Source organism: Eufriesea mexicana, unplaced genomic scaffold, assembly GCF_001483705.2.
Source record: "Eufriesea mexicana isolate 0111107269 unplaced genomic scaffold, ASM148370v2 scaffold6179, whole genome shotgun sequence".
NCBI classification, from domain to species: Eukaryota; Metazoa; Arthropoda; class Insecta; order Hymenoptera; family Apidae; genus Eufriesea; species Eufriesea mexicana.
Window position 1 is genome coordinate 145,500 of NW_016914064.1, and position 13,542 is coordinate 159,041.

A 13,542-nucleotide genomic window follows, 5' to 3' on the forward strand; every position below is an offset into this window, starting at 1 on the left:
GGGAAAGAGATCAGTTTGTACATAGAAGTTTATAATACACTAATAATAGTGTAATTAAATTATTTAAATAACTGAATTTTTCATGGCAAAGCAATTAGTAGTAAAATTATTTCAGTGTCGTGCAATAGAATAGATCACAATAAGTCTTTTTCATTCACAACTTCACAGCTACTAATACTAAACAAAAGTAAAAAATGTGATAATAAAATGTGATAATAGAAGGGAAAAAAATGAATTTTTATAAATTAAATATTTTCGAACTCTTCCTTGAACCTTTGATATGCACCTACATCTATCAAAATAATAAACTCGAAGATTCACATTGGACTGATACTTGGTTCCATTGCACTTAACAATACACGCACTTTTAATAATTCGTAGAGGTAGTATCTTATGTCGTAGTCTGTTAGCGTCTGGTATAATTGCTTGAAATCTGTGTTGTTCACATGTTCAAATATCAGTGCCGGTGTCCTTGATACAGGATCTTTAACAACAGCTTGGAGTGTAATTATGTTGGTCCCACCTTTGAGGTTTTCTAAGATTTTTATCTCCCTTTTTATTTTCTTCTTTTTTACAGGCTAAATATTAAAAACAGAAAAAATTAAAACTTCACATTAATTGCAATCAAACTGCTGAAATGTAATTCACATGTTTTACCTTTAAAATTTTTACAACACATTTTTCATTATTTGTAATATTAATGGCTTCAAATACTTCACTATATTTTCCTCTGCCTAATTTTCTTACTAGTTGATAATCATCTTGTTGTCTATATAACAAATAATTCATTATTATTAACCAAAATAAGGAAGTCATAAATATGAATAAACATGTACACACACACACACACCTCATATGATCCACACACATACATACATACATATATGCGCATATAACTTTTTATTATACACTTACCCCCAATCAACAACATAAGATTCATAGTCCCAATAATCTCTGGATTTGTGTGAATTCACATCTGTGTAAACTCGCGCTCTACTGGGTAGTGCCATTTTTTCTGATATATTACTACTACTATTTGTTGTGTGGATTGTTATTCCTGCACTCTCTATCGAAAAATTACAAAAGCTAGTTAATTTACCTCCTCCACTCACCCAGTTATAAAAGCGCGAGGATAAACATATACCTGAGTCATTAAAAAAAATCATATTAAAATCCGTCACAATTATATGTACATATATTTTAATTTAGCAGAAAAAAAGTATAAAAAATTATGAAATACATGAATACGTAATAGTCTTTTGCTAAACATTAACTTACATTTAAACATATATGTATTACATAAAATATTAAAAGTTAATGATACTGGTATTTATTAAAACAATTCAATATTGCATTCATATTTATTTATCATTTTACAATACACTTATAATTAATTACAACAATGCAATATTTGATTATAAATAGTAAATGTACAACATTCAATTGATCCTTATATACTTTTTATTTGATTTAAGAAAAAGTATGATGATAATGTGTAACATACAGAGATGTATTCCATTATTTAGATATGTATACACTATACTTAATGTGATGGATAAACTAAAAATCATCTATATCAATTAAAAATCAATAATACTTACAATATAATTAAAACAACATAGTAAGAAAAACATATATACTTCAATAACCCATAATTGTAACAATAATTTCTTGTACATATAAATGATAAAACATGTAATCAGATTCATTTACATTCTAACTAATGCAATCTTTATTGAAAATACCTTTATAACATTTAACTAAATGTAATTAGAAAAAGTAGTTATGTGGTTAGAAGAATCAAAACAACTTCAATAAAAATAATTATATGATAACAAGCAGAATAACAAAAGAAAGAAATTAATCTCAAAACAAGAAACTAATAAACTTAAAAACGTGTTCACTTTACTTTATAACGTATGAACTGCATATTCCTCAGATGTCTATTGATTGTGAGCTTACAGAACACTACCAGTTCGTTTCTGTGACTTAAAGTTATGTTTTAGCAAAAGAACAATTTGATATATACAAATACAATTTGTAGGTAGAAAAAATTAGTACTTTTGTTAAAGAGTAAAAATCTAGGTAAAAATTAATCTACTATCGCAACATGGATTAGAAACACGCACAAGCACAAGCACGAACACACATGTACGAGATAAATCACACGCCATCGCAATCAGGAAATTAATGTTGACTCATTTCAGACTCACCTAATACATTCCGGACCCAAATCTTGAATAGATTGACCGCAACAGATCTCTAAATTCGTCGTGAAATCACGCAACCTGCTTACGGAATACGTGAGGCCGCGCGAACGCATGAAACTCAAAGATTTTTGCGGGTGGCCCGGCTTCTCAAACGAGCGAGGTCCAAGATGGCAGCCAACAACCCACCAGAAACTTCAAATATATAGATTGAAATCACCAACCTTCGACCGTCTCTCCAATCAAAATTCATTACGACTATCATTTTCTTATATTATCAACATAAAGTTAAAAAATATTATAATCTTTACATTATTATTTATATTGATTAAATATATTTTTAAATATGTAACATGTCTGTAATATGTTTTCTATAACTGCATAAAATTCAAATATTAATTTTGTAATATTTTATACATATTACTATGTTAATATAGTAATAAAATTCTGTTACTGAAACGTTTTGAAATAAAACGATGAGAATAAAAATATAATAAGAAATCATACAATAAATAATAATGCGATATTGTAATAACCGTTTTATTTAACTAAAGAATTTCCATTTTTATTGAAATGTTAATTACTAGTAATGAAAAGTCTTGAAGTGTGTATCTAGTGAAAAAATTTAAATTGTCTCATGTATATTGACCAATCAGAATTTCTTTTGTAGCAGTCCGTGATTTTAAGTTAAAGCAACTAAAATTTAGAATGTTTGAAATTGAAATTATCGCTGTTACATGATTTATACATGCAACATATATTTCTAATAAATTAAGTTTTGAAAAGAACATTAAATGCTAATATTTGAAATGAATTTTTTACATTATTAAGAATTAAAACTTATTCAAGTAAATTGTACTTATATTCAATACATGACGAAATTCCTCGGATTTTTGTTGAAACTAGTAACTAATATGAATATTAAGTATTAAACGAACTCAAAAATAAAGAAATTTTTTTATTTTAAACTTAACAGAGTTAGTATTTAAATAACAGTTACAGTATTGTAAATTAAAAACTATTCTTAATTTTTGTTACTGAATGTATAGGATATAATAAAGATAAATCATTTTTTAATGAAAACCATTGCTGCAAAAGTTGTCCTATATTTTCAGCACTGTCCTATAATAGATAGAAAATATATCATATATGATTAGACTAGATAATAACATTGTATATTTAATCTTCTATTGTCAAATTTACCTTGTTCATGTTTGTCTCAGGTATATGCAATTCTTTTTTAAGATTTTTCACATCTAAAATCCAAATATGTGTAGATTTGTAAACAATCCATAAATTTGAACATAACAGTCCAACAACAAGATTGGTATGTTCACATGAAGAACTGTAATGTTTATAATAAATATTATATATTAATAATATTATAAATTTGTAAAACGTACAAATTTCGAAATCTCTAACACGTACTTATTTCGAAATTTTTCAGTAACTTTCTTTATATCTATATCCCAAGGTACGGTAGTCCTCATAACTAAATTTTCTTTCTTCTCGTAATTCATTCTTTTTATTTTTTCTAATGCTTTCAATAGTCTATTCTTATCTTTCGAATTGGTATCCACTGTATCTTTTTCTTTTGTTTTTAATTTATCTCTATCGCAATCAGCTTTTTCGTCACGTGCAAGATCTCTATAATATCCCCGTTCCTCGGATGATAATTTTTTCCAAAGACTAGTTACTGTATGAGCAATTTGAGGTGCTGTCATGTTAGGATTTTGCTTTAGGACTAAAAATAAAAGTTCAGACATAATATGTATATTTTACACAGATTTAGACTGACAATAAAGTGGATTATCTATTAGATGTATTTACCTTCTGGTCTGATATGTTTGGAAAATTTGAGGAAGCCTTCACATACATTTCCATGTGTATCATTATTTGATGATTTATTTGGTTCTACATAAGTATAAAGTTCTATATCTGTACCCCCCTACAAAAATAACCTTAAGTATGCGTCACATAATTTTCATAATTAAACTTATTATGTTAAATTCATTGTAAGTTTTACCTGCAAACCAGATACATGTCCTTTACTCCATTCTTTCAATGTAACAGTGTTTTTTGTATCTAATTTATCCTTTGTATACAAACTTTCTGGATTAGTATTTTTTATATTATTTTCTTTTCCATTTTTATTTATATTTAAATAGTCATCTAATTCAAAATCTTCACCTAAATCTATTACTGGCAGTTCACTGAGTGCTTCAGATTTTTGTGTTAATTCAAATGGTGGAGTATCTTCAATGTTTTCTTTCATGTTATCATTACTATTAAGAATAAAACATATATATTAAATACAGTCTAATTGGAATGCACTTTAATCTATAGCTTTAATACTAACACTGAACTATGAGAAATATTGTTATTGCTATAAGTCAGTGCAAAATTTTGCGAATCATTTGAATCTGGATCACTTAAATCTAAAAATGGTAATTGAACATTAAGATTATTTATATTTTCTTCGCATCTTTCCGCACTTCCTTTGTTACTATCTTGTTTATTAGGAGAAATTTGTATCAGCTTTCTATGTTCAAAATTATTACTTTCAGCAGAATTTACATTATTTTCTACATTTTCATCAGCATTTATGTTCTTTTTAATAGGTTTATCAATATTTTCTTCTGTTCTGCTTTTCTGTTCTTCTTCTATTAATTTTCGTTTCTTAAATACAGGTTCCTCAATTTCAGCATTACTAATATTTGTTTTTAATGTATAATCTTGATAGTCAGCAAATGAACTGTCACAAGTGCTTTTTTCTTGTACTTCTCTTTGTATGCCATAAAAATTTTCTAAATACTTTTCTACCATGTTAATAACCATGTTCTGTAACATATAGTAAAGGTGACATAAGTTACAAAAATAATATATCATTATTTATCTTGTACATACAAGTACCTGGTCTTTAAAAAGGGCAAAAGTTTTATTTGGTTCTAGATTAATGTCTACATTTGCAGCATTTATTAAAATGTATAGAACAAATATAGGTTTTTTCCTCAATGATAATTCTTGTTCCAATGCCTCCAAAATTATTTTAATTACTATCTGAAAATGGTCTGTAAATATTTTCTAACTGTATTGGTTAATAATAAAAGAACTGATTAAAATGTATACCTTTTCTAATTCTTTATGTTTAATTGGTCTATTGTTCGCAAAAATATATTGTGCTCCAGAATGAAATACTTCAGACACATTTTGTATTGGTTTCGAAGGTACCATTATCTTCATTTTGATCTAAAACAAATCATATACTTTAGTAATCTAAAGAATCATATAAAAGATAATGTGCAAAATCTTACATAATTACATCTGTATCTGTAATATCCATCCAATTCATATTACATGTTACTTTTTTACCAAGGGTATATGTAACTGCTTCTTCAAGACTAGTTAAACTAGGTTTTGCAAATATAATATTATTATCTACTTTATAACTTATTCGTACAAAAAATTTGCATATTCCATAACTTCGTATTAAAGACTCCAAGGTTTTAATATCTTGATTAGCTTTCTTTGAATGTGTAATTATTTGTCTTCTAACTGGCATGTGTTTAAACAATTGCTTCACTTGTACAGTTGTTCCTAGCAAAATATATGTATTTTAAAAATTTTAAACAATTTAAGATTTAAGACAAATTACCTGTAGATCTATGACAAGGTTCTGAACTTATGATATGCCCATAATGATCAATAGTATAAGATGCAGCAATTTCATCTTGTTCTCTTTTTGATATAATTGTAAGATCTGATACTGAGCTCAATGCATGTAAAGCCTCTCCTCTGAATCCATACGTTTCTAATGAATCTATAAGTAACGATATGATTATAATTGTAGGATTACCTTATGTATTAATTTTGTAATATATTATTATACCTAAATCAGAAAAACTATGTATCTTTGACGTGTAAGCTGATAGAGCCATGTAAGGAGCATCTATTTTTGAAATGCCATAACCATCATCCTTCACTTCTATTAAGGTACACCCGCTGTCTATCTAATAAAAATTAAGAAATCTTAAAATAATTTAAAAATAAAAATATGTTGTGTAAACAGAAAAATGTGACATACCAAGTTAATTTCGACATTTTTAGCATCAGCGTCTAATGCATTTTCTAATAATTCTTTTACAGCAGTAGATATCGAAGTTATAATTTGAGTAGTAGTTATGAGTTTTACGGTATCTTTGTCTAAAGCCGAGATGATCATTTTTATGAAATGTCAAATTTATCAAATACCAATCAATGTTTGAAAATTTATATTTTATATACTTATACATCACATATTGGTAGAACCAAAAACACAAATATCAGTTTTAAATTTTATTCTCGAATTAAATTACAAATATAGATTGTGCGCAAACTGTGGAAAAAAGAATGCGATTACAACGACACGATAGTCGATTACGTTTCCAAGCGCGCGAACTTAGAAAGATGAAGCGCATAAGTGAACAGATTAGAAGCGCGTAATTAATAATGTAAGAAATGGTTTTAACAATGTAAATTATACTTTATTTCAATGTATTTTTTTTATAGTAACATAAACAATATATGAGGTGTTTCAATAGCATTTATTTATTTGTACTTTTCCATCAATGTGTCTACGAATTTAATGTACGCTTCTTTTGCATCGTCTTGCGACATACCCTCCTTCAATTTCCACGCATCCCACTTTGCTTTCCCTTTTAAATCCAGCATGCCCGGTCTTGCTATTATCATAATGTATAAAATAATTATTTAAAATATAGTTTTAAATGTTAAAATTAGTTTTAGATACAAGTTTTTAAATAACGTGTATTAAATACATATAGTCACTTACAGGTATTTATATTTCCAACCGTTGCTTGCTTGTACAATGCATACAATTCCAAAAACTCTTCGTCAGTTGGACGTTTGGACAGAGTTTTTATAGTTTCTGCCGCTTTTTCGAATTTCTATAATATCACACATATTAAGCTCGTAACATGAATATTTATGGTAATGATCATCTTTTTCGAACTGAATATGAAGTATGCAAGTAATGTAAACATGATTGCAGAAAAATATAATTTTATCTTCATGTCGTTACATGATCTATCAGCTAATTATTGTTTAAGAGCAAATTCCTTTAAAAATGAGTAGAATTAATAATATGTTTATTATGTCAGTTAAAATTTTTCTGTTATTTTTTACGATATTGATCGCAAATACAATATTCATAGAAGATGACTACGTGAAAATTCATATGATGTAGTTGCAAGTCCAAAGTTGACACGTGTGACGTAACAGCCTAAATACAAAATTATTCGATTCGTAGAGATTTATCAAACAAAACAACAATATTCGGTTTTTCTTTTTTTTTTTTTTTTTTTTTTTTGAAATGAAATATCAATAAGTCATAACTGAATGCGGGTATTAACATCGAACAAATTAAGTAAGACAGGAGCATCTTTCGTACTTTATAGTAATTCTTTCTTTTTCTTCTCTAGTATCGTTTAGTTTATACATTTGGCACGGACACGTAATGGACCATTTGTTATGGAATTTATAATCCTTAAAAGGTATTGGGTAAATAAGATTGTAATTACCTGATCGAATGACATCCTTTTCAGAAGTTAATGGTATCGTTCGTTTAATGATCACTGACCAACGGATCTACCTATGCATCGATTAAATATCCCTTCTAGATAGATCCCTGACCCCCACCGCTTTTTCTAACTATATCCAGTAATAAGAAACATGCAAACGTATATTAATAAAAAATATGGAATTTGCCTATGATATTTAAATAAAAAATGTGATTACATGATTTCCTATCGTTACCATACAAATTTTTAGCTTTGCAAGTTTTTATCGACGATTATTCCATTTTTTTAAACTTCATCGTTAATATTAAAATCGTAATATATACTTTTCTAACTCCATCTGTATGTTTTCGTATTGTAACAATTAATTATCTTTTATACAATTAATGACTGTATTTATAAATTAGGAATGTTTGCACGTTGGCCTACTTTCGAAAAACAGTATCATGGCTTATGTCGCTTGGTCCGGTCCAATAATGAGAGACCAAGTCCATGAAAACCGCCAGGAAAGAATGGGGCCAACCTGCCACATCATCATCCAACACTCAGCTGCGCAAGAATGTAAGAATTCTTGAATACCTGATGCATCGTTTTACCTTTCCCTGACTTCGGTTTACACGAGAATCTCTGCTCCTCAGGGCTGTGTTTGAAGATACATAGGAAAAGCCAAGACTCGAACTAGAATTTGGAAGAAAATGAAAAGAAGTCGAGTTTCGAATGTCCGTATGAAAAATTTGGTTTGTCAGCATGTACATGATATCGTGATACAGGAATTGTTCAATGGGCGCGTTCAGTAAAATTGTTTCGGTCGAATTAGTGATAAAAAAAAGAACTAGATTGTGTATAATAGGAGAGTAATAAAGAAAGAAATGTGTTATAACAGGTTGTTGGTATTTCTAACCGCGGAATAAAAGTTGCAATCAGTCGCGAAGCGAAAGTACGGAACTGGTATAGATGAAAGTATGAAAACAGGGAGGGTGAATAATTCAAGGAATACGGCAATGGTTGACGAATAGCGACGAAAACCGACGAAGACGACCGATCTCGTGTACGCGGGATTGTGCCCGCACCGAGGCAGAGCAAAACGGTTTAAAAATTCACCGAGTATGCATGATTTGTCACTCGATCGGCGAATCAGTTCAATAGATACGGTGTTGCTCGGAAGAGTACGCGACCAGCTAATACTTATACTCGTGATATATTTGTCATCGCGTTTGTAGATCTTTCGACAAGTACAGTGTCGATAAACACACTTGTAAAAGATATATGTAACCGTGGCCTTGTTAACGTCAAGTTTATGTTGTGTTGAGTGTTGTACGAATTTTGTGATTATTAAACGATACGGGAAGAGAATCGAAGTGCAACAATGGCATGGAATGTCAGAGAATTCGGAGTGAAATACTTAAAATGTGTTGAAAAGCGAATGAAATACAGATATTGGTAAAAGAAAAAGGAAAAGAACATAAAAATATTTTGATTATCGTGATTGCGTTAATCTTTCGTTTGGTAAACCATGATATTTGATATAATGCGAGAAGAACGAGTACCGGAAAGTCATTGCGAAAACGGAACTGTGTGATACGTCTTTAGGAATATTGCGCGAAGCAACGGCGGACAAGCTTAATTATCATTAATTCCGTTTGTTATTAATTCGATCATTATTAAATCGCGGTAACGATAGGCTTATAACACGTTTTAAGAATATCGACGTGATTCGTTAGCTTTCGTTGTAATAAATTGTATCGCGTTGAAAGTTTCTGCTGACAGGAAAGAAAAAACTGTTCGCATCGAGTATGCACGCGCATATTAGCGGTATTTGATAACGGATCGCGTTTCTCTCGTTATCGTTAGATCAACGAAATAGCGTCTTTGTAGGTATTCTTAATTATGTGTAAATTTTTTGCGTGATCACTTACGGTATAATGTCAGGAGCAGAAAGAAAGCAGTGAATGTATACCGATTCGCGTAATTTGTAATGGTCGCATTTAAATAACTATTCTCTTTGATGATCCAGTGAATATTAACGTATGATATACGACATCGTGTGGTTGAAATAAATAAGAGAATGAGTATCGTGCCCATAGCTAATAGAAGTTTCCTCCACGGAGACCGAAAATCATCTCCGACTTCGGAAAAAATTATCTACGCGACTCTCGACAGTCTGGCTTTAAAGAGAGCGACATTACCTCTGCAATTGTTGCCCGTCGACGATAACAACGATACAACCGAAAAAGCGACTGAGCCAAAGAAGAAAGGAAAAATCTGTACCGAAGCAACTGCCAAGAGATCCAGCTTCAAGGTTCGCGTTAATTATTCTTTGATAGGAAACGATATTCACCATTGCGATGCTTTTCAATTCGATGAAATTGCAATTTTACCATATGCCTATTTAGATTATATTTACTTGAATTCGAAAAACACGAGGAACGGTACTTAGACTTCCAGCGTGGTTAGAATTCCAGTTCCGGTTAGAGTTAAACGATGCTAATAAAGGAGTGGCTTGTTAATTTCCAAGTTGCTCGGTCGTTGTTCGACGTTCGGTAAGGATTCGAGAGTTACCGATGATAGATTCGAAATAATTTCACTATCTAATCGCCCTCGTGCGCTCGTGCATCCGTTAAAGTGCTGGATCTTCTTTCTCCTACTATGCTTAACGATTCTTCGAATGCTTATCAGTTTCTGTTGACAACGCTGTTTTTCCGGTCGTCGAGTAGTTTGTCTAGAAATCGTGACACGCACCACGAGTGGCGCGACAGTTACGCTTTTGAAACAGTTACGATTTCTATCGCATTCCTTGAAAGCGTATCTGCAAAACCGTTACGAATGTCTCAACTATAGCGTACGTATGCATAAACTAACGAATTGCGTGAAATGTTTCGTTCAGGTCGACGCCACATGTCTCTCGTCGAAGCAGCACGCGAAATACCTACTGGTCGTATCATCGTCGACGTCAGCGCCACAAAAGAGGGCGCAGTTGGACACCACCATTGCAGATTTCGATTCCGTTATCGAGCAATGCAACGAAAAAAAAAACGGAAGAGAAAATAGCGACTGTTTGCAGCGCGACAGTATTGATAACCACGATATCGATGCTACCTTGATAAGAGTTGCAGGAGAAATCGATGCAGAGTGCGAGAACGATGACTACGGAGAAACTTATTCGCGAGAAAGCAAGCATAATCTCGACCATCGTTACCCTTGGAACGACGAAAACGCTACTTCCTTATGTTGTAAGAAGGACGGAAACGATTACGAGAAAATAGAATCGACGTTTACTACGGACACCTGTTGGTATGTCCGAGAAGATGCGAACGAAGATGACGAAAATCTGGAGAACGAGGAAGATACTTTGTGCACGAAAAATGTGTTCGTAAAGTCCAAGTCTACCAATGATCTGGCGAGCAAGGGTTCTTCGAACGTGAAACTGTTCGATGGAAAGTCTTTAGTGGAAACATTTTCGGATGGCAAATTAGCGGAAAGGTTGATATTCAGTACGGACTTTGAATTCGCAAATTGCGAAAAAAAGAAGAAACATTTTGGTAAAAATATATTGCATTTTGTACCGGAATATTTCGTAAAGGGACCGAAAAGAAAGCAGAAGGAAAAGTGCAATTCGAGAGGGTCGTTGAACTCGTTGAAAACGTTATCAGTAGACTCGAAACTAGGGATAAATTCTAACACTAGGTACCGATCGAGAAGTCTTTCTCGGGAGGAACTGAAATATCTAAAAATCTCTTCGCCAACGAATTTCGTTCATGTCGCGTCTGCCACGAATCCGAATTTGGTTTCAAACGAAAAGACGATCAGGTTTAGCTTAGAGCAAGTCATAATTACACACGAACAAAAGTGTGCCACTTTACCACTTCTGGTTGCAACGAGCGACGAAGATTCAATGGCTGAAAATCGAACCGGGCAATCGTCGATCGCTAAAATCGCCGGATCGGTTCCTTTCGACACGGTTGTTGGTGGTAGATCAAAGGAAGAAACTACACGTACGTTTCCTCTCTCGTGATAATTTTCCATATAAAAAAGATGAAATAATTTTCTGTATTTTTTAAATATTCCTACTATTATCGTTATTACCATCATTATTTGAATTCGGCGATCCTTTTTACCGACCGTCTCCTCTAATCGCGCTTTTTGCAAATTTTAGAAAAAACCGACGTTTTTGATATTGCAAACTTGAAACGCGAATTGTTATCCGAGTTGCAAGCACACTCGGCAAAAGCATTGGAGTCAAGCCAGCAGGTGAAAACGTGCGAATATCGGCCAAATGAACGCGAGGAGAAAACGTACGAAGCAACGTGTGAGTCGTCTACCGAGCTACCTGCTAATTCCAGTTTTCTGTGGAGCAATCGGACTAAGAACTTCCTTTTGGAGAACACGCGATCAATTACGAATGAAAATATCGAATGCATCGAAGATATTAGTGGCGAAGTATACGACGACGTAGGCCCGTTGAATCTTATCGACCAGGTGATAACACAACAAGCGTAAATACTCAGTTCGCCATATTAATTATTGTTAACGTATTTTGAATTTTCTCGCAACAATTACTCGGAATAATATACCTGCGATACGGCCAGAAGATCAAATTATCAGATTTTTCTTTTCTTTCTATCATATTGCAATATGCAATTAGGAGGACGATTACGACGACGTGGGCACACCTGTATTACGAATCAATGGAAATCATCGTATCGACGAATCTTCGATTGCTTTTCAAGATTTCGATGATATTTATGACGACGTTGTGGGTCCTGGCTACGCGGCAAATGTTTTACCGAATAACGAGACGGAAATTCGCGATAACGAGACGAAGGAAGCAGACAAATTGTTCGTTACCAACGAATACTCTAGTGTAGACGAAGATACCGATGTAATGATAGACAACGATCGAGACCTGTACGATGACGTTGGTTTACCAAGCGAGGAACGAGTCAATAGCCTTTACACTGGTTCTACGATGGGTTCGATCTTAGGATCGACTTGGGCATACGGCAAAGAATCCGAGTGGGAGGATTTGGACGATTCAACTACGACCGGTTCAGCTCAATTCCCGAATAAATACTCTTCATCGTAAGTGTAATCGAATATGATAAAACTGAAACACAAATGTTTCATTTAGCGTAACTTTTCTAAAAACTGATTTTTGTTTAATGGAAAAAGTACAGAGACACAAGTCGTTTCGAGTAGAAAAAGATCGGGTCAAAAATGGTCCCGGAAGACAAGAAGACCACGATCCTGGGTATCAAGGAAAAACTTCAAATCATCGTCAAAGTCAGTTTCATGCGAGTCTACGTACAATGGTAAGTTGGTGTAAAAAAAAAAAAGTGAAAATTGAAATTAATTTTACTCGTGTCACACTCGGTAAAATCTTTTGGAATTTTCAATGTAACTTTCGTTACGGAAGTCACAGATGTATTACCCGCGTGAATAGCAGTGAGTATCGCTTACCTTCTAACAATTTGCGTATGGTACAAAGGTATGAGATGCGATTAAACACCGTAAAATTCAATATTTGTTACAAGTTTTTATCCCTTACCTCTACACGCTACACGTGGCTAGTAAGTGAATAAGAATTCGTGTAGACTGCATAATTGATTCGACGTGATTCGGATCTCTGAACGAATTACAAGTGTCAAGGTAGTTCAAGAGTGGGACAGCAATGAACGAAACGGACATTTTTCATCGATCTCGACCTCGTTCTAAATCGATGAGTGATCGGGATTGGCTCGAGATTGGAAACAAAAGGGGGG

At 32.5% G+C, this 13,542-nt stretch overlaps 4 protein-coding genes across 5 annotated transcripts in view; 1 reads left to right on the top strand and 3 right to left on the bottom strand.

Annotated features, from left to right (window-relative positions):
• The window catches only part of CkIIalpha (casein kinase II subunit alpha), a 6,751-nt gene extending 4,375 nt beyond the window's left edge, over positions 1-2,376 (bottom strand). Inside the window, 4 exon segments of the mRNA XM_017906842.1 lie at positions 366-578; positions 658-769; positions 916-1,066; positions 2,214-2,376. Coding sequence (XP_017762331.1) covers positions 366-578; positions 658-769; positions 916-1,010 — 420 coding nt within the window. The 5' untranslated portion in view covers positions 1,011-1,066; positions 2,214-2,376.
• An 842-nt stretch (positions 2,377-3,218) lies between these two features.
• Positions 3,219-6,491, bottom strand: LOC108552297 (PMS1 protein homolog 1). Its single transcript, XM_017906763.1, has 12 exons — positions 6,292-6,491; positions 6,097-6,217; positions 5,863-6,027; positions 5,530-5,804; positions 5,337-5,456; positions 5,121-5,267; positions 4,567-5,048; positions 4,234-4,492; positions 4,038-4,155; positions 3,636-3,951; positions 3,411-3,552; positions 3,219-3,329 (listed from the first exon to the last, which is right to left on the bottom strand). Exons 1-12 carry the CDS (start codon positions 6,427-6,429, stop codon positions 3,219-3,221), a joined length of 2,394 nt encoding a protein of 797 aa, XP_017762252.1. The 5' UTR covers positions 6,430-6,491.
• Positions 6,492-6,708: 217 nt separating this feature from the next.
• On the bottom strand, positions 6,709-7,880 carry LOC108552330 (acyl-CoA-binding protein-like). Its single transcript, XM_017906820.1, has 3 exons — positions 7,787-7,880; positions 7,039-7,153; positions 6,709-6,928 (listed from the first exon to the last, which is right to left on the bottom strand). The coding sequence occupies exons 1-3, from the start codon at positions 7,799-7,801 to the stop codon at positions 6,795-6,797; spliced, it is 264 nt and encodes an 87-aa protein (XP_017762309.1). The 5' UTR covers positions 7,802-7,880; the 3' UTR covers positions 6,709-6,794.
• A 332-nt stretch (positions 7,881-8,212) lies between these two features.
• Positions 8,213-13,542, top strand: part of Exn (Ephexin) — a 10,060-nt gene continuing 4,730 nt past the window's right edge. The window contains exons 1-6 of one of the 2 annotated variants that reach the window (XM_017906819.1): positions 8,213-8,344; positions 8,422-10,082; positions 10,668-11,775; positions 11,937-12,259; positions 12,426-12,862; positions 12,953-13,092. In XM_017906819.1, coding sequence (XP_017762308.1) covers positions 9,849-10,082; positions 10,668-11,775; positions 11,937-12,259; positions 12,426-12,862; positions 12,953-13,092 — 2,242 coding nt within the window. In that variant the 5' untranslated portion in view covers positions 8,213-8,344; positions 8,422-9,848. Of the gene's footprint in view, positions 10,083-10,667; positions 11,776-11,936; positions 12,260-12,425; positions 12,863-12,952; positions 13,093-13,542 lie in introns of both variants that reach the window. The other variant, XM_017906818.1, reaches the window with a different exon arrangement.